The sequence below is a fragment of the Apodemus sylvaticus genome, chromosome 10, assembly GCF_947179515.1.
Source record: "Apodemus sylvaticus chromosome 10, mApoSyl1.1, whole genome shotgun sequence".
Lineage (NCBI taxonomy): Eukaryota > Metazoa > Chordata > Mammalia > Rodentia > Muridae > Apodemus > Apodemus sylvaticus.
This window is the reverse complement of record NC_067481.1, coordinates 53,966,948-53,987,995: the sequence shown is the minus strand read 5'-3', so window position 1 is coordinate 53,987,995 and position 21,048 is coordinate 53,966,948. Positions and strand designations below refer to the sequence as shown.

At 47.3% G+C, this 21,048-nt stretch overlaps 3 protein-coding genes across 5 annotated transcripts; 2 read left to right on the top strand and 1 right to left on the bottom strand.

Moving 5' to 3' along the window:
- The first annotated feature begins 5,869 nt into the window (after positions 1-5,869).
- On the top strand, positions 5,870-11,654 carry Tm4sf5 (transmembrane 4 L six family member 5). Its single transcript, XM_052195939.1, has 5 exons — positions 5,870-6,043; positions 10,574-10,654; positions 11,015-11,151; positions 11,369-11,549; positions 11,640-11,654. The coding sequence occupies exons 1-5, from the start codon at positions 5,870-5,872 to the stop codon at positions 11,652-11,654; spliced, it is 588 nt and encodes a 195-aa protein (XP_052051899.1).
- A 2,316-nt stretch (positions 11,655-13,970) lies between these two features.
- Vmo1 (vitelline membrane outer layer 1 homolog) lies at positions 13,971-20,307 on the bottom strand. Of its 3 annotated transcripts, XM_052196858.1 has the most exons (6): positions 18,977-20,224; positions 16,458-16,585; positions 15,285-15,354; positions 14,848-15,051; positions 14,619-14,734; positions 13,971-14,321 (listed from the first exon to the last, which is right to left on the bottom strand). In XM_052196858.1, exons 4-6 carry the CDS (start codon positions 15,031-15,033, stop codon positions 14,024-14,026), a joined length of 600 nt encoding a protein of 199 aa, XP_052052818.1. In that variant the 5' UTR covers positions 15,034-15,051; positions 15,285-15,354; positions 16,458-16,585; positions 18,977-20,224; the 3' UTR covers positions 13,971-14,023. The 3 variants fall into 3 exon arrangements, with proteins under 3 accessions (XP_052052818.1, XP_052052820.1, XP_052052819.1); XM_052196860.1 differs by lacking the exon at positions 16,458-16,585 and having other exon boundaries at positions 20,195-20,307; XM_052196859.1 differs by lacking the exon at positions 16,458-16,585.
- On the top strand, positions 19,353-20,843 carry Gltpd2 (glycolipid transfer protein domain containing 2). Its single transcript, XM_052196861.1, has 3 exons — positions 19,353-19,637; positions 19,871-20,037; positions 20,128-20,843. Exons 1-3 carry the CDS (start codon positions 19,353-19,355, stop codon positions 20,663-20,665), a joined length of 990 nt encoding a protein of 329 aa, XP_052052821.1. The 3' UTR covers positions 20,666-20,843.
- Positions 20,844-21,048: the final 205 nt, after the last annotated feature.

The window sequence follows — 21,048 nt, the reverse complement described above, 5'->3', positions numbered from 1 at the left end:
GGCCACTAAACTGGGCGTAAGAAATTTCTTTTAGGGCTGGAGAGTTGGCTCAGTAGTTATGAGCACCTCTGGCTGAGAGTCCAGGTTTTTTATTCTATAAAGGACTCAGGTTGTAGCAGATAATAAATGATTCATATCTTGCTTCCATTTAAAACAACATTTTAGTATTTAAATTATATATTTTCTCTTCCAAGTAATTTTTGAGTGAAAAACCATGTTTACAAAAATTATTTAGGCTTATGACTAAACTTCCTTCTTGGTGAGTTAAGATCATTTCCCACACATGGAGGAGACACTGTGGTGTTCCCAAACCTAAGCATTCTCAGAAACGAGTTCTGCTCTCTCGCGTGGTCACATGACTCCAGACAGTGGTAAGCTTGGACATGCACACGATAACTGAGTCACGGCTCTTTGCTGCTGCTGTAGCTTTCACCTCATCCCGAGTCATTTAGTACCCAGAACCTTAGCCTGGTGGGCAAGCTCTCTGCCTCTAAGCCACACTCCCAGGCCTCTATGTGCTTTTTAATTTTGCACAGGTTCAACTTCTTTTGCTTGCCCTATTTTTGCTTTTTTTTTTAAACAATATCTCTAGGTTGCCCAAACTGACCTAGAACTTTCTATATAGACCACACTGGCCATGAAACTTGCATCTAACCTGCATAAAAAAATATTAATTTATTTAGTTTACATCCCACCTGCAGTTTTCCCTCCCTCCCTCCTCTTCTCCCAGTCTTTCCCCTGCCCCTCCCCTGTACCTTCCCTCCACACACATACTCCCATACACTCCTCTGTTTTGCTTTAGAAAAAAGCAGGCCTCCTATGGATAGCCACCAACCAGGGCATATCAAGTAGCAGGCATCTCCTCTCCTATTAATGCTATACAAGGCAACCCAGTAGGAGGAAAGGGTCCCAAAGGCAGGCAACAGAGTCAGAGACAGGCCCTGCTCTCACTGTTAGGAATCCCACAAGACCAAACCACATACCTGTAACATATATCCAGAGGGTCTAGGTCGCCCCAGGAGCTGTCTCTGCTTTTTAAGTGCTAAAATTACCTGTGCCGGTACGCTTGGTTTCATGAAACTTTTAACTGAAATATTTCTTCAGATGAGTTTTTCCTGTGATACTGCAAGCCTTTCAGCCTGCTCACAACCCGAGTAGGCTTGAGCTCCTCCATGATCTCTCCTCAGGAAGATGACATTCTGGATTTGTTCGTTTGTCCTCAGCCTTTTGCTTTGTTTGTTCTTCTATAGAACAGCTGTTCCAACCTGGGAGGGTCAAACTTCCCTTTCACAGGGGTGGCCTAAAACCACGGTAAAACACAGAGATTTATATTACATTAGTAGCAGTAGCAAAATTACCATTATGAAGCAGCAATGAAATAACTTTATGGTTGGTAACGGGGATCACCAGAACATGAGATACTGTATTAAAGCATCGCAGCTTTAGAAGGGTGAGAACCCAGCTATAGAATAAGGCCAGGCTTCCCATGTGCTAGGCAGGCACTGTATCACAGGCTCACAAACTCCAACTATCACAAATGGCTGCTCTTCAACCATTCTGGGAGCTGGGACACTACTTTGCTTTGTTGTGTCTTTGTTGTATCTAAACCTGAGAGTTTTCTCAAATTCTCCCCTCCTCACTCACTTTCTTAGTCTCAAGCCGGTTCTTTGAACCCTCTGCCTGAGTTTATTATGTTTTTAATGATTTATTAAATTATTTGGTGTACATTGCTGTTTTGTCTGCATGTGCATCTGTGTAAGGGTATTAGATCCCCTGGAACTGGAGTTACAGACAACTGTAAGCTGCCATGTGGATGTTGGGAATTGAACTCAGGATCTCTGGAAGAACAGGATGTCTCTTAACCTCTGGGTCATCTCTCCAGTTCTTGACACTGTCTCTTTATGCATATTAGTTTTTCCACAAGGTTCATTCTTCTATAACCACAGGCCAGAGCCTTTTCATCTCAGCACATTCTTTCTAGTTCTTACCTCCAGAATTCTAGTCCATTCACCAAAGTCCCTCTTGAATCGTACAGTAATCGTTGTTTCCAGAATTCACTTTGGGATAGTGCAATCTTTCCTGTGTTTGAGGAAATGTTTTCAAATCTTGACAATGTTTTGTTAATGCTGTTTTTTAAAGATTTATTTATTATATGTAAGTACACTGTAATTGTCTTCAGACACTCCAGAAGAGGGCGTCAGATCTCTTTGCGGACAGTTATGAGCCACCATGTGGTTGCTGGGATTTGAACTCAGGACCTTTGGAAGAGCAGCCAGTGCTCTTACTGCTGATCCATCTCTCCAGTCACTTGTTAATGCTTTTTAATGTTATGTCATCCACAGAGAGTTGCTTGAAATAAGACAGTGTGACTCAGTGCCTGAGCATTTGCCTAATACCCATGAGGTCACACACGTGTACACAGGGGAGTGGGCATAGGTGGAGGAGAGAGACAAAGGAAAGGAGGGAGAGAGAGAAGCATAACACAATGAAGGGGCTGGAGAGGTGACTTAGTGCATACAGTACTTGTCTTGTGAGCATTAAGACACGCATTCCGTGCCCAGAACCCACATTAAAATTCTGGTCTTGTTGGTTTGTCCTTATAATCCCAGCAATGAGGAAGTAGTTCCCTGAGGGTCACTGGCCTTCTGGTCTAGCCTAGTCTAATTAATTAATGATCTCCAAGCCAGTGAGAGACCTTGTCTCAAAGGAGGTAAACAGTGTTCCTGAAAATGTCATGAAGATTGTCTTCTGATCTTCACACACATTCCCACACACATGTAGGATACATGTAGGATACATGTGTGTACAGACACATAATTAATAACATGAGCTAGGCCTGGTAGTGCCTGACTTTAATCACAGCACTTGGAAGGGAATGATAGGTAGATCCATGAGTTTCAGGCCAGTTTGGTCTAAAAATGCAACAGCAATGAACACGCCACCTAGTGGCCACTCCACAGCACGATTGTTTATTAGGCACCAAAGTAATTATTACTGTTTCAACCAAGCCCATGAGGTCCTAAGACTGCACTCTACCTCTCTATTCTGTATCATAAATTTGAAATTTAAGTGAAAAGTCATGGCTACGGGCAGTTACATAAATGCCAACTGTCATACACCAGACTTAATTTTGTCATCTGATAATGTGTAATGACTCAGCTGTGAGCGAAATTCCCTATTGAAATTACAGTTCTTCTGGCCAGTATCAGTACTTTTGTTGACATAATTAGGCTTGTTAATGATTAAAGCCAGCTTTACAGCAACACGGCTTGCTACCGGCAAGATGGAAAAATTTTTGTCGGAACTATCAGAGGGCCCCAGGAGAGCTGAGGGAGAGATCAAGCTGTTCCCTTTTTACTGAAGTTCACAAGGCGCAGTTGTTCTAGGCAAGGAGAGCCATCGGTTCAGAACCCCTCAGAGGAGGCTGCAGGAGGACAGGAGCTCTGAGGCTTTTCAGAAAGAGGCAGAATGACAAGCTAGATGATGTACAGCACTGGAAACTAACCACTGTTCCAGGATTAAAACAGCACTCCAAGACACAGGAGAATGAAAACCTGGGAAGAAGATGACAGGAAAAGATCAGGAGCACCGAGGAAACCAATTTTATGACTTTAAGTTGATATAACAAGTAATGGTTTTAATTGTGATATTTTCATACATTTGTGGCTCCAGACCTTGTGTCATCAGGCCCGCTTCCTTACTGCCCTTCCCATGTCTTTCACTTTGGAAATTTTGTTTTCTGTTGTGTTTACTCTGAGACAAGCTCTCGCTATATAACCCTAACTAGCTGGAAAGTCACTATGTAGCTCACGCTAGCCAAGCACTCACTATGTAGCTCAGGCTGGCCTCAAACTTTTAAGAATGCTGCCTCTGACTCCTGAATGCTGAAACTGACAAGCATTATTACCTCCAGCTGTCTGTCCCGGAAACATTGTTAAAACATAAAACAAGCAAAGGGAAGCAATGCCAAATATCAATGACCGTGTCATTGTTCATGAGTCAGAGGGGAACAGCTGGAGCAGACCCAGAAAGTTCAAAGTTCTTTTCTTTCCCAGTCATCTGTTCATTTGGTAAATTCTGCATTGCTGTTTCTCTGTCTTACTGGCAACAGTGATTCCTCCAAGATTCTGCCCTTTAGTTTTGCGAGGCACCTAGTTTTCTCCGTTTCCCACGTGGCTATAGAGATTTGGGCAGGAGATTCCACAGAGGCTCCTGATTATTCACCCTGTTCCCTATGGCACTATCATCAACGGCTTTTGTGAGGTCCTGTGGTATTTTCTGCAACCCCTCCCCCTCTCTCTATGGCATGACCGTGTGCTACCAAGCATGGGTGAAGTCCTTCAAGGGGACAATCTGGGACTTAGTCCTGAAACCATGCACTCTCCAGCACCAGATAAGGAAGCAAGGGCTTATGGGATTCCTATCTAAAATGATTCCAGGGCCTGGAGAGATGACTCAATAGTTAAGTTCCCAGCATTCACAGGGGTGCTAGCAACCTTTAACTCCAGTTCCAGGGGATCTGATACTTTCTTCTGGCCTCTTCCAACACCACATATTCAGGACCACAAAAAGAACTTGGAAGCCTAATTGCGGTGCCAGTCTGTCCTCGGGGCAGGGTTGTTATAGGAAAAAAACAGTTCAAAAGTTTAAAAGCAAGCAGTGAAGTGGCACGCCATTTTTGGCTAACTAGACAGAGTATCATTAGCTAACCTTTAAGCTGATTGGTCCTAGGTAAAGTAAGAGAAAAGTCACAGGAAGTCAACCCAGAGTTCCAGTCCATTGAGATAACAGCATAAATATTACAATCATAACTTTTTGGCTTATTAGTTGAACTCTTCAGTATCAGCTATGGATAATTACTTCTGGGAAGTAGAGTCTGAGAATCTGAACTTAATTTCATCTTATGAGCCAAATGGAGACTAAATACAAAATGGCTACAGTTATGCTAAAAGGAGCAGCCTCAGCTTGGAGGAAAGAGTTTATTCAACTTACACTTCCAGATCAAAGTCCACCACTGAGGGAAGTCAGGGCAGGAACTCAAGCAGGGCTGGAACCTGGAGGCAGGAGCTGAGGCAGAGGCCACGGGGATGCTTACTGGCTTGCTTCTCACGGCTTCCTCAGCCTGCCATTTTATAGAACCTAGGATCATCGGCCCAGAGATGTCACCACCTACCAGGAGCTGGGCTCTTCCCCGCTGATCACTAATTCAGAAAATGGATCTCATGGGGGTATATTCTCAACTTCTTCCTCTCTGATGACTTTAACTTGTGTCAAGGTGACACACAAAACCATCCAGTACACCAAACACACACCCTTTCTGAATAGCTCAGTTACTGGTGTGAGCCCTGCCTGGCTCCACTGTAATCTTTTTACTTTCTTTACAGAAAAATCTCTCCCTGAGGGACAGAAATCATGAGGCCACCGTACATCTGTCCTGCACCTCCTTGTTGACAAGGCTTTCTAACTCATCCTCATGGAATCTTACAGCCAACTCTCTGTGCAAATGGCTTCAGCCAACCTTTTTCACAGATGGGACAACTGAGACTTCCAGAGGTGACCGTTTTGGCTGAGTCTTCAAGTCGATGAGGAGGGGTTGTAAAAAGGTGTTTACAGACCAAAGAAGCTGATGCTAACCACAATCATCTTCCCTTGGGCGACCACCAGCTTTCTCAGATCCTATTACCACAGACACACCCCCACTTTTCGCCTCACCAGCTGCAGCCCCTCCACCTCCTCAGGGCCTCTCTCTTATCATGAGTGCGATTCTCCCAGCCACTCCTCTCCTCAGACCTTTGCTCTGCGCTCCAGCCTGTTTTCCTCTGGAGCCTGGCACTTCCCGCTCACTCTCACTCCGCTCCTGCCTCAGACAATGTGTACTGGAAAGTGTGCTCGCTGCCTGGGGCTCTCCCTCATCCCTCTCTCCCTGGTCTGCATCGTGGCCAACGCCCTCCTGCTGGTACCTGATGGGAAGACCACCTGGACGGATGGCAACCTCAGCTTGCAAGTTTGGCTCATGGGTGGCTTCATTGGAGGGGGCCTGATGGTGAGAATGCTGGAGCACTGGCCAGGGACCTGGGCACCGAGTTAAGGGACCGTGGATGGAACGGAGGAGAAGAGAGGGGAAAGGACTCATTTGCTCTGGGTGACATGGCAAGGGCTTGGTGGGGACCAGGAGCCTGTCTATCTGCTCACGTACAGTAACCATTCCGTAGAAGGTCCTGGAGGAGCCCTAGGGTCCTGAGCTGAGTATCTGAGGAATGGGAGGAAGGAAGGGCTTCCATACTAGGTGACAGTAAATTCTCTGCACCCTTTCTTGCCTCTACTACTGAACACATGCTAAAAACAAAAACAAGAAAACCCACCTCATCATGAGGATAAAGGCTATTTGTGTGGGACGTTTCAGGGCAGTGTCATCACAGGCAAGGGTGGGTGTCTGGATCAAGCTGTGCACCCAGGCTGATATCTCCGAGTAGACACTCCAGCAGCAGCTCCACATTGCTTTCCCTCTCTTCCATGGCTGGTCCTTCTCAGCTTATCTTCTAGGAGCCGCAGTCTGCGCTAAGTGCTAAGGATAGCAATTCTGGATCCAGGTCAGTATTTTAGAGTAGATGTCCCAGTCTTCCTGCAGAATAGGGAGGGAAGGGGTGCGATAGTGCCCACCCTTAGTTCCAGCACTCCAGAGGCAGAGGCTAGCCTGGTCTACTGAACAAGGTTCAGAACAACCAGGGCTATACAGAAAAACCCTGTCTTGGAAAAACAAAAGCAAAAAAGTGAGGAAAGGAGAAACACAACTATTCTATCTAGATTTTCCCATCTTCCAACTCCCCCCCCTTAGAGAATTTTCTTTTTCACTTTTTACTTTTTGTTTGTTTATTTAGAAGCAAAATCCTGATTTATGGCAGGCCAGCAGGGAATCATTATATAACCCAGGCCAGTCTAGAACTTCAATTCTTCCTGCCTGAACTGCTCAAGTACATGCCTGACATTTGGGGGAGCTTTTGACTGGTTAACCTAGTGAATCATCTTCATGGGATAAAGAAAAGAGTTGGGTCCTTAGAGACCCGTCCTTTAAAAGGAAAAGAGTGTGGGGGAGATTGCTCAGTGATGAAGAGCATTTGCAGCTGCTAGATGTGGTGGTGCACATCTTTAATACCATCACTCGGGAGGCAGAGACGGGTGGACCTCTGTGAGTTACAAGACTGGGCTATATATTGAGCTCCAGGAAAACCAGGGCTACATAGAGAGAACTTGTCTCAAAAGAAAGATAGACAGACAGACAGACAGGCACTTGCTGCTTTTGCAGAGGAATCAAGTTTGGTTCCCAGCACCCATATGGAGTCTTTACAGCCTACAACTCCAGTTCCAGACAAGGACATGAATACCAGGTGCAGGTGTGGTACTCACACATACACATAAAATAAAAATAAATCTTTTTAAAAATGTATGTGTATTTATAATTACCTAAATGTGTGCCAGTGCGTCACACTCATATCTGGTACCCACAGGGATCAGAAGTCCATCAGATCCTTTGACACTGGAATTGCATATGGTTGTGAGCTACCGTGTGGGTGCTGGGAATTGAACCAGTTCCTCTGGACAAATAATCAGTGCTCTTAACCTCTGAGCCTTCACTCCAGCACCCATAAATCTGAGAGAGAGAGAGAGAGAGAGAGAGAGAGAGAGAGAGAGAGAGAGAGAGAGAGATTCGGTGTCGTGTCTAAGACCTGTAATTCTAGCACCTGGGAGGCTGAGGCAGAGAGGACTGTTGCAAGTACAAGGCCAACCTGGGTTACATAGTGAAGTCCAGGGCAGCACAGGCTACAGAGTGAGATAGTCTCTCAACAAACAAAAGGAACACACATCTGTAAATCAAAACGGCAGTGCTAGCCAGGCATGAGGCATACACCTTTAAACTCAGCACTCAGGTAGCAGAGGTGGGAGGATCCCTGTGAACTCAAGTCCACCCTAGTAATCTACCAATCAAGTTCCAGGCCAACTGAGGCTTCACAGTGAGACTCTATCTCAAAAAAAAAAAAAAAAAAAAAAAAAAGGAAGGCAATTAGGTGTCTGCCCAGGTGAGGACACTAGAAAGACAAGAAGGTGTCACATCCTTAGATCTGTTGTGAGGTGAGGCAGAAGGGGTTAAACTAAGCAGATCTCTCAGTTGCAACTGCTGATGAGACTAAAACTTTCAGTCCCTTCCTCTGGAGAAGAATAAAATACTGCCTCTTGTCGTGTGCATATTGGCCAACACTTATTTTTGCTTGACCAGGTCAACTACGGAGACCAGGCCTAGAGCTATATGTGTATAATCTCTGCACTCAGGAAGCCAAAACAGGAGGATTTGGTGTTCAAAGCCTTCCTGGGTGCTAGATAGTGAAAACTTTGGTGGGAGGGGCAGGGAAGGAGATAAGAGGAGAGGAAAGAGGAAAGAAAAAGAAAGTGACAGAGTTGGGGGGTTGCTGGGAGGCAGCTGGGTGTAGTGTTAATTAATTAATAATGACCATTCTGCCAGACCTCTGCACCAAGTCCCGTCGGGTCGCGCTCAGCTCAGTGTGGCTCTCACTGTTGCCGTTGAGCCAATCTCTTCTAGCTAGCTTCCTCAACATCTCAGCTGTGTTCTCCCTCTGCCATCCGGTGGACCCACATTTCACACATGCCACACTACCCATGGGCTGCCAGTTCCTTTGGTTCCCTTTGGTGATGCCCCAAATTACCAGGTAGAACAGATTCTCAACACTCAATTAATTTGCCAATCAGATTTGTCAATATTTAAAACACAAATTCAAGATGTCAATACAATGAAAGCTTTTGCCAATATTTCTAACCTCATAATACATACAAAAAAGACATCCCAAGTCATGGTATCCAACACTCTTACCGTGACCTCCTTTTCCATGCACCTCCCCACGTCTCTCCTATCTCCGTATTTCCCCATCCAATCACTATACTGATGAAATTGGTCAGGAAAGTTTCTGCAACAGCTGGGTATAGTGACATGCCTGTAATCCAATGCACTTTGGAGGCATAGGATCATGCATTAATGCCAGCCTTGGCTATAGTAGACCTTGTCTCAAAATAAGTTAATGAGATTTAAGAGAAAAATGGGCAGGAGATGGGCTCTGTGGTAGAACAGTTGCCTACCATGCTCAAGGCCCTTGGGCTCAAGCCTCAGAATAAGTCAAAAGAACAAAAAAGGCCAGCTGTGGGAAGTAAAGTAAATAGGCAGGTAAACAGTGTGACATAGTGGGAGAAGGTACAAGTGCTAGGGCTGGTGTGGTGCGTGAGGTAGGAGGCGGCCGGAGTAAGGGAGTCTCAAATGCCTTGTGAGTTCAGTCTTTGTGAGTCTTACCCCGCAGTAAGTCTGGAATATAGCCCACGGTAGCCCAGAACTTGCTATGTTGCCCAGGCTAGCTTCAGTCTCCACTCCAGGGTGTACTGGGATTAGAGGACGGAACACACACACACACACACACACACCAGCCTAGGATATCTTTGAGGATTCCTCAGAGGAATCGAGCAGATGAAAGAACAATTAGATATTAAGTTAATCAAATGTTAGCATGTGTGATGGAGTCTGGGGTGACAGGAGTCAAGAGTAGTGAGAACCTATTAGGGAGGCAGAGGACAGCCTCCTCCCAGAAGGGGGTAGGGGCTGAGTGTGCGAAAGAGTTAAGAGAATAAGAGCATTAGACGCCACTGAGGAAGAGTACGGGAGACTTGGAGTGAGCCCTCGTATAGGACGGTCAAAATCTCCCAGCCTAGGTGAGCTGATGGCTATTTCCTCACTGAAGAAGACAAGAAAGACAAAAGGCAGATGAGGCTGTTAAAAGTAAGCCGTTTCAAGTGAGCACATCCTTCAGGCACTTTAGCGTGGCTGCAGGGGTGCCTGGAAGTGATTATTAACAGGTGAGTGGTTACCTGGGTGGGTGTGAGCCCAATAATAAAAGTCACAGGGGGAAAGAAAGACCAGAAGACCGACTCTTAGGAAATCCTGCGATCCAAGGCAGAGTGTCTGCGCAGCCGTACACAGTCAGACACCACTTCTAACAGCACAATCCTACGGTGCCGTTGAAGGTGTGTGTCAGCATGGCGCATTCTCTCTGGCCCAGCCAGGACAAAATCATCTGCTGTCTCATTAAACTCTGAGAGCAGTCTTTTGAGATAGGTCTTGCAGATCACTTTACAAGTGGCAAAGCTGATACCCTGAGAAAGTAATCAATTCATAGAGCAGATGAAGGTCCTTTCAGGTAGGATACTACGGTGCAGCAGTATTTGTGCAGAGTATATATCGCCCCCCCTTCACCCAAATGTTTGATGGCCTTCTGTCTAAGATAGCTGTAGTATATTGAACCCAACCCTCCAGGAAGCTATAATCTGGATAGAGATAAGACAGGCATAGAAATAATTACACATTAAGGTCGAGTCCAACAGTGATTCAGAAAAGAATAGATTAAGTTGTATAGTCCAAAGGGCTCAGGGCATCGTGGGCAGTTTCCCTGAGATGGACAATGAAGCAAGTACGCCCTTGAGGACCTAGGAGAACCTGCTCTCACCAACTCTCATCCCACAGGTGCTGTGTCCTGGAATTTCAGCCGTCCGGGCAGGGGGAAAGGGTTGCTGCGGTGCGGGTTGCTGTGGCAACCGCTGCAGGGTAAGAACTAAAATCACAGGTTGAGGCCTTGCTTTCTGATCCCTTCCCCACAGAACCCAAAGCACCATCTGCATGAAGCCTCTAGGAGGTCTCCGGCGCCACCTCCCTCCCAGTCTTGGGTCTCAAAAGAACCTGACCAGAGGGGGCTAACAAGCCCGGTGAACCTCCACGGTCGATGGTTTTTAGGATTCGTCTAACTTCAAACCCGAGGTTTAAAGACAAATGGATTTTTAGGCAGGCTAAACAGGAGCGCTGCAATATGCGGGAGGCATTGGGCTCGGGTGTCGGGGGTGGTGGGGGGGGTGGGGGGGGCGGGGAGGAGGCGGGCCTACTCACCTTTCCTTTCCATGCCTGGTCTAGATGCTGCGCTCTGTCTTCTCCTCCGCCTTTGGGGTGCTTGGTGCCATCTACTGCCTGTCAGTGGCCGGAGCTGCGCTCCGAATCGGACCCAAATGTTTAATAGACGAAAAGTGGGACTACCACTTCCAAGAAACCCAGTAAGTCCTGCTTTGTATTTGTATCTCCGGTTCTGTGCCTCTCGCTACCTGCTCTCTTCCTACGTGGTCCAGAAATGGTGGACCAGAATGAGCTTCTAGAGAGTTCCTTCCAAATGGCCCATCTAGCCCTTTACAGATCTTAGTAGATCCTTGCACGGGGTGATGGTAGGGCCTGCCCTGTGAGCAGTTTCTCCTAAATGATCCTGTCCATCCACAGAGGCGCTTACTTGCGAAATGACACTCTTTGGAATTTATGTGAGGCACCACCTCACGTGGTACCCTGGAATGTGACACTGTTCTCAATTCTGGTGGTCGCCTCAAGTCTGGAAACAGTGCTGTGTGGAATACAGCTGGTGAATGCGACCTTTGGCGTGCTGTGTGGCGATTGCCGGAAAAAGGTAGTTTTGCTTGGGGTGCAGTTAGGGATGGGGGCTGAGAAACTCTGTTTGCTCTTGGCTTTGTTTTTAACTCTTTCTTTTCTCTTGCAGGGTGAAGTTCACTGAGTTCCACGGGCCACCCTGATAGCTCATTTCCGGAAGTCTGAGTGCTCACCCACTCTCTGGCTAGATAGGAGAGAGAGAGAGAGAGAGAGAGAGAGAGAGAGAGAGAGAGAGAGAGAGAGAGAGAGAGAGAGAGAGAAACACTTTTATTGTTCAGTATCTTCGTAGTAGAATAAACCGCCCTGAGCACCCTTCCCCGGTTCTTGTTTAGCCTTTGGAAAGAGTGTCCGTGGGCCTTCGGAGATACGGGCCTGGGCTTGGGCTTCTATGTCCACCCTCGCTCCACCCCCAACCCAGCCCCTTCTGTTATTCACTTAACAACAACAACAACATAGTTATTGTTCTGGAAATAAAATTCTGTGCTCTCAAGGAAGTTAATGAGCCAATGATGAAAGATGAGCAATTTTTAATTTAATTTTCTTTACATTTATGTGTGTGTGTGAGAGAGAGAAAGAGAGAGAAAGCCAACTGTAGGAGTTGGTTCTTTTTTTCTTTTCCTTCTTTTTTTTTTTTTTTTGGTTTTTTGGATTTTGTTTTTTTCTGAGACGGGGTTTCTCTGAGTAGCCCTGCGCCCTGGCTGTCCTGGAACTCACTCTGTAGACCAGGCTGGCCTGGAACTCAGAAATCCGCCTGCCTTTGCCTCCCAAGGGCTGGGATTACAGGTGTGCGCCACTACCGCCCAGCTAGGAGTTGGTTCTTACACCATGTGTGCTCTGGGTTCGAACTCAGGTCCTCAGACTTCGCATCCAGCAGCTTTCCCTAGTGAACGCTCACTTTCCTCTCTTAGGTAATAACCTCAGGTCACGAGGTCATGAGGAACTGAGTCAGGCTGTGCCGGACAAATAACTCCAAACCATAAAGAACAGCTTAGCCTCAGCCTGACCTTCTGCTTTACCTGCAGAAACAAAATAAGCTCAGGTACTGAAAACAACATACCCCGCTCTACTCAAATTCCACCCTTCGCTCCCCCCCCCCACCTTCTCCCTCCACAGCCTTCTCCCCCCACCATTTCACCCTACACACACACACACATTATCTGTAATTTCCTGGTAGCTCCTTGTTATACAGTGAGTCTGCCTGCCTCTGTCTCACTTTTCTTACATCAACCATTGGCAATTTCCTTTTAAAGAAGTGAAGGATCATTTCAGTGGATGGGAAATGTTAGGTCTCAAACCAAGGACAAATGGTTAACTGAGATGCCTATTTAATATATCAAAGTGGACTGGCCACCAGGTCCTCCCAGCATCCCTCAGTCCCTGTCTGTGGCTGGCACACTCTGCTCCTTACCCCAGACATCTCCAGCTCAGGGGTTGGGCTGCCCTTCCCCCAGCTGCCCTTCCCTATATAATCCAGCCATTTTGGTTACCTGTCCCCCTTTTTCTTTCTTTTCTTTTTCCTTTTTTAAAGATGTATTTATTTATTATATGTAAGTACACTGTAGCTGTCTTCAGACACTCCAGAAGAGGGCATCAGATCTTGTTACAGATGGTTGTGAGCCACCATGTGGTTGCTGGGATTTGAACTCAGGACCTTCAGAAGAACAGTCAGTGCTCTTAACCACTGAGCTATCTCTCCAGCCCTTTTATTCCTTTTTTATTCAGTAAACATTTGTTAAGGCATATTGGTAATGAGATAACTATTGGCTGGTGGGAGGAAATACTTGTCATGATAGGGAAAGTCTAATTTCTGAGTATAGATAGCTGGGGGATTCCGGGCAGAGAAAAACAGCATGAAGATAAAAGTCTCGGATGACAATTTCTATTTAGGAAAGCCACTACTTGAAACTTGCAAGGTGAGACGGGTGGTAGAAACTATGGGAAAAGATTCTTTAGTCTCAAAGCTCTAAAAATTAAAATGTAAAGACATTTGCACTGCCATGTATTTAGTTATACTGGCTCTGTGAGCACCTCCCACCCACCTGGGGACTTCCAAACCAGATGCAAACCCCGTCTGACTGACTCAAACCTGGGGACTTCCAAACCAGGTGCTACCAATAAGGGGTAGATTGGGTCTACTCATCCATCGGTCTCTCTGAGGACAGGAGTCGGGGGTGGACACAACTTCCATCCCAATCCTTAATCTGAAGTCACTGATGGTACCGAAGGGAGACAACTTGGGCTCTTAAAGGGGACATATTATCTACAGATGTCATCAGAGAGCCAAGGCCCAAAACTTCATGTATTCAAATTCTTTGTTCAGAACTATGTGACCGACAACCCCTGAAGTCAAACCTGAATGCAGGCTTTGAGCCATGCCCGGTCTAGAAAGAAGAGGCAGGGAGACAGGCAGCTTATTGTCTCTAAATCAAGGGACAACAAAGCCAAGACCAAGAAGCTTTAATAGTAAAAGGCAGTACTGGCAGAGTGACAGCATCAGCTGTTACAGCAGAATATTCTGACGTCATTGAGCGCAGTGTCATCTCGGAGGCCTCTTGGCTTCTGGATTTTGGTCTGCAAGCCACAGACGCCCTTGGGACAGGAGTCGCTCCACTCCCCGTAGTCTCCCCAGCTCAGCCCAGGCCCCTCCAACTCCACGCCGTCTGAGCAGCGGAAACGCACGTTGTTCACTGCAGTGTTGTCTCCAGGAAATGTAAATGGCTCCACCCGAAGGCAGAAAGCCACTAGGAAGCTAGTGTCGGGACACCACAGAGGCTCACTCCATGAGCCCCAGCTGCAAGAGAAGGAGAGTTGTAATGGCTTTCCAAGCACCTCCTACCCACCCTGGGGACTTCCCAACCCAGCAGTGCCAATAAGGGATGGGCTAGGTCTAATCTCCAGAGTTTCCACCCCACACCTCTATAACCTTAATGGAGTTTACCTCGGGAAAGGGCATTATCAGAAGGGCAGGGTACCTGTGTAGCAGGAGAGTGCCCTTCCCATTCAGGAGTGAACCTGGAGCTTTACAAGCACTGGATAAATGCGCTCTACCCCACTGCTCTTTTTTTTTTTTTTTTTTTTTGTCTCTCACCTTCCAGACTGGGACTCCACAACGTGGGTGTTCTGCTGTGCGTTCCCTCGAGTGCAGTGCAGCCGGATCCCATTCAGGGCCGTGTCATCTCCAGGGACACCTTGAGGGGGCTCCACCTAGGTCAGGAGGGAAGCAGAAGTGAGGTACACTGAGGGGGGGTTCTCCTCGTTTTCAGCTCTGCAATCTGGCACATCTTTGTCCTTTCCAAGACCCAGGACTAAATCTTTACCTTGACAGAGAACCCACTGGCAAAGTATCCATCAGGACACATCTCAGGCCAGGCCCAGTCACCCCAGGTGCCACCATTGGTCACGTCAACAATCGATGCATAGCGTGGTTCTCTGCGAATCTGTGCGTGTCCATAGCACACCACCCCCAGCAGCAGTAGCAGCCTGGCTTTAGTCTTCACCTCCATCCCGCATTGCCTGTGAATCTGGTCACGTAGATGAATTTATATCAGTCCGGCCCCTATCAAGATTCAGGTTGTAGCTCTATACCAGCCCTGTGCTTTCATGGCTCAGATTGCGGAAGAATGACCAGGATTAAGTGACATTCGAAACTAATCTGCTCCAGTCCAGGAACCCTGAGGACTGAGGCCCTCAGGAGTTAGGGAAGGAGAGACAGTGAAAGCCACTGCGTTTAAATTAGCGCCTACTGAATACTTACCAATAGCTGTGATCGGCACTCTGCAGTCGTAGCTCATGTAATCATCGCAAGAAGAGAGAAATTATATTTCCTGGTGAGCAGATGAGAGAGCTGCTGGTAACTTGCCCGTCCCCCCTATCCCACCCCCCTCCCCTCCCCCCCCCATCAGTAAACTGAGGGAAATCCCAGCACTGGAAATGGGAGCCAAGGCTGGAGACTGCAGCGACCCTAGGGAAATGTGCCAGGGACAGGATTAGGCAGGGGGACACTGTAAGGATGAGAGGCAACTTTATGGAGTGTAAAAGAGAATACCATTAACATAGATCAAGTCCATGAAGGATAGGGTCTGGGAAAAGGTCTCTGTAAGGCTGTGGCCCTGATTCTTTGAGATTCTTGGGTACCAGATACACCCAGAGAGACAGGGTCTTCCTCTGTAACCCAGGTTGTTCTGAAATACTGTGTATAGCTGTCTTACTTAGGGCCTCTATTGCTGCAATGAAACACCATGACCAAAAGCAAGCTGGGGAAGAAAGGGTTTATTTGGCTTACACACCCACTGCAAGAACACAGGCAGGACCTGATGCAGAGGCCACAGAACGGTGCTGCTTACTGGCTTGCTCCTCATGGCTTTTTTTTTTTTTTTTTTTTTTTTTTTTTTTTTTTTGGTTTTTCAAGACAGGGTTTCTCTGTATAGCCCTGGCTGTCCTGGAACTCACTCTGTAGACCAGGCTGGCCTTGAACTCAGAAATCCACCTGCCTCTGCCTCCTGAGTACTGGGATTAAAGGCGTGCACCACTACCTGGCTTCAGCCTGCTTTTTTATAGAACCCAGGACCACCAGTCCAAGGAGGGCACCACTCACAGCAGACTGAGCTCTCTCCCATCAATCACTTGCCTGCAGCCATTATCTTACGGAGACATTTTCTTAATTGAGGTTCCATCCTATTAAATAACTTTAGCTCATGTCCCATTGACACAAAATCCAGCACAGTGGCCCAGTCTGACCTTGAATTCTCAACCATCCTCCTTCCTCAGCCTCCCAAGTGCTAGGATTATTAGCATGATATACCACATCGGTGAGACAGGAATAACTCTAAGACCTAAGGACAGAGACTGAGGTCACTAAGAACAAATGAGGCTGCTCTTCCTCTGCTTCTTGTATTCTTTAAGACAAGATGAAACACCATTCACTGACCTGGAACTCTTGACCCTTTGGCCTTGGCCTCCTGTGTTCTGGTATTACATCTCCTTTATCCAGCCTTGCTTAACAATCTTGAATCTTTTCCCAGAATGCCTTTCCTTCTATGACCAGCAGATGGACCCCTAATTCACAAAACAAGAAAAAATTTGGCTAGATTTGTTAGGGGGCACCACTCTTGATCTGCTGATCTCATACACATTCCCCTGCTTTTTAAATGCATATTAATTTACAAGGCATTTGGTTTAATAAATATTCTAAATGCCTGAAAATGACCAAGAAAGGTAAGGTGCTTGGCCAGGCGTAGAGGCTCTAGTCCCTGTGTGGATCACAGTGTCTCAAATAGCTAAATTGGAGGGTAGAAAGTTCAAAATCAGCCTGGGATACAAGGCATGATAATGCATGCCCTTAATCTCAATACTCAGGAGTCAGAGGCAGGCAGATCTCTGTGAGTCTGAGGCCAGACAGATCTATATAGTGAGTTCCAGGACAGTTGGGGATATGTAGAGAGACTGTCTCAACAAACGGGTAAGTAAGTAAGTAAGTAAGTAAGTAAAATAAACCAGGCCGGGCTGGAGAGATGGCTCAGCGGTTAAGAGCACTGAATGCTCTTCTGAAGGATCTGAGTTCAAATCCTAACAACTACATGGTGGCTCACGACCATCCGTAATGAGATCTGACACCCTCTTCTGGTGTGTCTGAAGACAGCTACAGTGTACTTAGATATAACAATAAATAAATCTTTAAATAAATAAATAAACCAGGCCTCAAACAAGTAAATAAATAAATGAATCAATCGGAACAGTTTAAATCCTGTCTCAAAAATAACAAGGAAAAGGGAGAAAAGGGAGGTTTTGATGATGTTTACAAGCCAATGCTAGAGTTGCTTCCCTGGCATCCTTAAAGTCATGGATTCGATCTTCAACGTTCACAGAGGGTGAAAAAGTGCCCGTCATCACCAAAGCTCACATTCCAGTGAAGAAGACCAAAGATTGTCCCCAGTGAAGTTTGAGCCGTGCTTACACACACACACACACATACACACACACACACACACACACACAGAGAGAGAGAGAGAGAGAGAGAGAGAGAGAGAGAGAGAGAGAGAGTATTGGGGACTGAACCTAGAATCTTGCACCTTCTAGGAAGACACTACCACTAAACTATATCCCTAACCCATTTTATACTTTAAAAAAAAATTTAAATGATTTTTTAATGTTTTTCACAGGCTTGATTTTTATTATTTAAAAAGCTTAAGCTGGGAGGTGGTGGTGCACACCTTTAATCCCAGCACTTGGGAGGCAGAGGCAGGTGGATTTCTGAATTCGAGGCCAGCCTGGTCTACAGAGTGAGTGCCAGGACAGTCAGGGCTTAATACTTATTTAGTTTTCTGACTCTGGTTTTGTGCTCCTCAATAAGGAAAGTAGGATAGACCCTGTCATGAACACATTTAGCACAGGCGGCTCACCATACACCCTGCTATGTTGTTGTTGTTCTTGTTTTTTTTAGGCAGTGTCATAAGGACTTTAGGTCTCAGAGCACACACTCCTCGAAGCCCGCCCGGGAATGCACCATGTGTGGATTTTGGTGCTTTCCTAAGTATCTTGGAATAAAGATGAACAATTCTGTTACCAGGGGGTCTGGACAGTCATTTCTTGTTAGAGTCTGTATTGCAGGGCAACCTACGATTATATGTCGTCAAATCTGGGCCATGCATGCTGAGCATCTCCAAACATTGTTACTGGAGTTGGAATGTCCCTTTTTATATATATAAAAAATTAAGACAGAGTCTAGATAAGTTACCCAGGCTGGCCTTGAACTTTTGATATTCCTGCTTCAGGCTCCCAAATACCTAAGGTTTCATGAAGACCTGGGCTACTGTGCCCAGCTATGAATACTTTTGTTTTCTGGGGGTCTAGTATAGGGCATGCCATAGGAAAGTAACGATTGATTTAATGAATGAAATGCTAATATGAAGCTCAAAAAATGAATCATAATGTCCAAGAATCACTGAAGGAAGACCCTAGACTCAAATAGTAGGCGAAGGCAAAGAACATTTATTCTGCAGAATTTACCAGCATGCAGGGATCACAACAAAATGGCAATGACTTGAGGGGCTTGTGAGACCCCCTTTAAGGCAGGTCTGGGGGAAATTTCTAGAAGGATTAAGTAACCTCAAATATGATTGGCAGCAGTCAAAGCAGTAACATTATACCATTTTCCCTGGTTGCTACGTTAGTTCTATTAAAGTTGGTGAGACCTTGAAGAGTTTTGGAAACCAGCTCAGTTCTGGCCTCCTTGTTATCTCCTCCAGCCAGGTGTCCCAGGGGCTGACTCAGCTCCAGATTTACCCTCCCCAAGTCAGGCCATCGTTGACTAAAGGCCCTTTGTCAGTGGTTCCTCCTGAGAAGCCCAGTATGCTTCCTGGGGAACTAAAACTTTTATTCACAAGGTTTCCAGATCTCCAGGTAAGAATGTAAGATAAGAAAGCCTAAAGCCCCATCCTCACGCCTTACCATGTAAGAAGCATTGGGCAGCTGTGCTCCGCGTTCCACTTGGAATGTTTTCATACTCGCTGTCACTTGATCCTCACATGAGATTTACAAAGACCCATTATCTGAAGTTTACAGATTCATGCCCCGATTTAAGAAGAACACACAAGATGCTGCCTTTTACTACAAGCTAGCAAGAAAGCTAACAGGAAAGGCAATGCAGAGACAGGTCACACACTATATCCCCTAAATCTTCATTAGGTCTCTCACCCCAGGATCTGACCTCTAGGGCAAAGGACACAGGGGAGGGGGCCTTAATAGGTTAATTATTAACCCTCTACACCTCTGGACACCACAGGAAGGGAAAGGCCACCACCTAGCTAGGTGAGGTGTGCCAGCGATGGTCATGGGGGTCTCACGGTCCCTAGCACTGGGGCGCTGGTTCCGCCATGCAATTCCTTTTGCTATCCTCACTCTGTTACTTCTTTACATCAGTGTATGGCTCTTCCCTGAGTGGCCCTTTGCGTTACCAGCTCGGAGAATCCAGGAGTCTGGCCTGTGGGAACTCAAGCTCCCTTCTCCTTCTCCAGTCCTCACATCTCTGCTTAGCTTCACCTCAGGTGTTTTGTCAGGCTGCAGGCCTGGGGTGCAGTCCTGCAATCCAGAGGGGCCGCTACCTTCCCAGGTATGTTTGATTTTAAGGCCAGAGTCTGGGGACTCCGAACAAGGAAACAGGGGAACCAGACTGAGGATCTAATGAAAGGAGGCTCCTTCCTCTCTGTTCCCTTGCCCCTTCAGATGTCAATAACCAGGAGGAACCCCAGCTAAACCTGAGGGACATTCTTCAGAGCCCAACAGTCCCTAAGTAGGCCTAGCAGGCTAGGAACTTTTCATTTATCTCTTATATCTATCTCCCAGATTGGCCCAGCGTTCAGACCCCTAGTGGTCCCAGAGAAGGAAGAGCTTCCCTGTCTGGAGCCCGATGGGGTGCTGGGTCGCATGGTGAGCCCCTTCCTGGCCTGTATGAGGCCTGAAGGGGATGTGGAGTTGTCTCAGTATCTGGCAGGATGGCGAGAACTACTTAGGTGAGTGGTCTCCCTTCCCCCACGCCTAACTTCCTCCAAATTATTCTATGGTCTTTCTCAAGAAATCTCCCCAATTTCACCACCAAACAGGTTCCTAACTCCCCTTGGCTCTGTCTTCGCCTTTGCCACCAGCGAGGCCTTCATCAAGGTGACCGACCTCGAGGCTCTTGTGCACGGGCCCGATGCTTCGCACTACACATCGTTGGTGACTATGGTGTTGTGGGAGCGGCGAGCAGGATTGCTAGAGCGTCCGGGAACCGAACCTCGGCACTCAGCGGGGCCCTCGGGCTCTCGAACGCTGCTTTTGCTGCATCGCGCACTGCTCTGGTCCCAGCTGTGCCTCCACAGGGTGGCGACAGGGACGCTCGGAGGTCCAGATGCCGGCACGCAGTGCGGGGACGCCTACAGCACCGCCCTGGCCCCGCACCATCCATGGCTTATCCGTCAGGCCGCTCGCCTGGCGATCCTGGCCCTCCCGAGTCGCGGTCGCCTGCTCCAGCTGGCGTGTCCCGGAACCGGAGAGGCGGGCGCGCGGGTTGCTCTGGCCCGGGCCGCCCGCGTCCTGGAGGACGTATACAATCGTACCCAGGGTCTGCTGGCCGGCCACGGCCTGCTCCAACTGGCTTGATGGCCCCAGCGTCCAGACACTGACTAGGAAGGCATTTCTGGGGAGGGATCTATCTACGAACTCAGGGGTACCGGCGGCCTGGGTAGCGGTCCTCCTCCGTGACGTCACCACAGTTAAGGCCCGCCCCCAGCAGGGCGGCCCCAGTGATCCTCTCCAGCCTTAGGAAGCTGGAAGAAGCAACGAAGAATAAATTCTTTAGTAGCTGTTGACATCAGGCGTTATGTGTGATGACTGTAGAACTAGCTTAAGGGGTGGGGGAGGCTGTGGGAAGATCTGTTATCCCTGCTCTCTGCATCTGAAGGACTCAGATTCCCCTGAGCTCATTTCAGCAGCCCCATGGCTTCAGTCACCAGTTCTATACCAAGTCTCAGTCCAGATCTGCC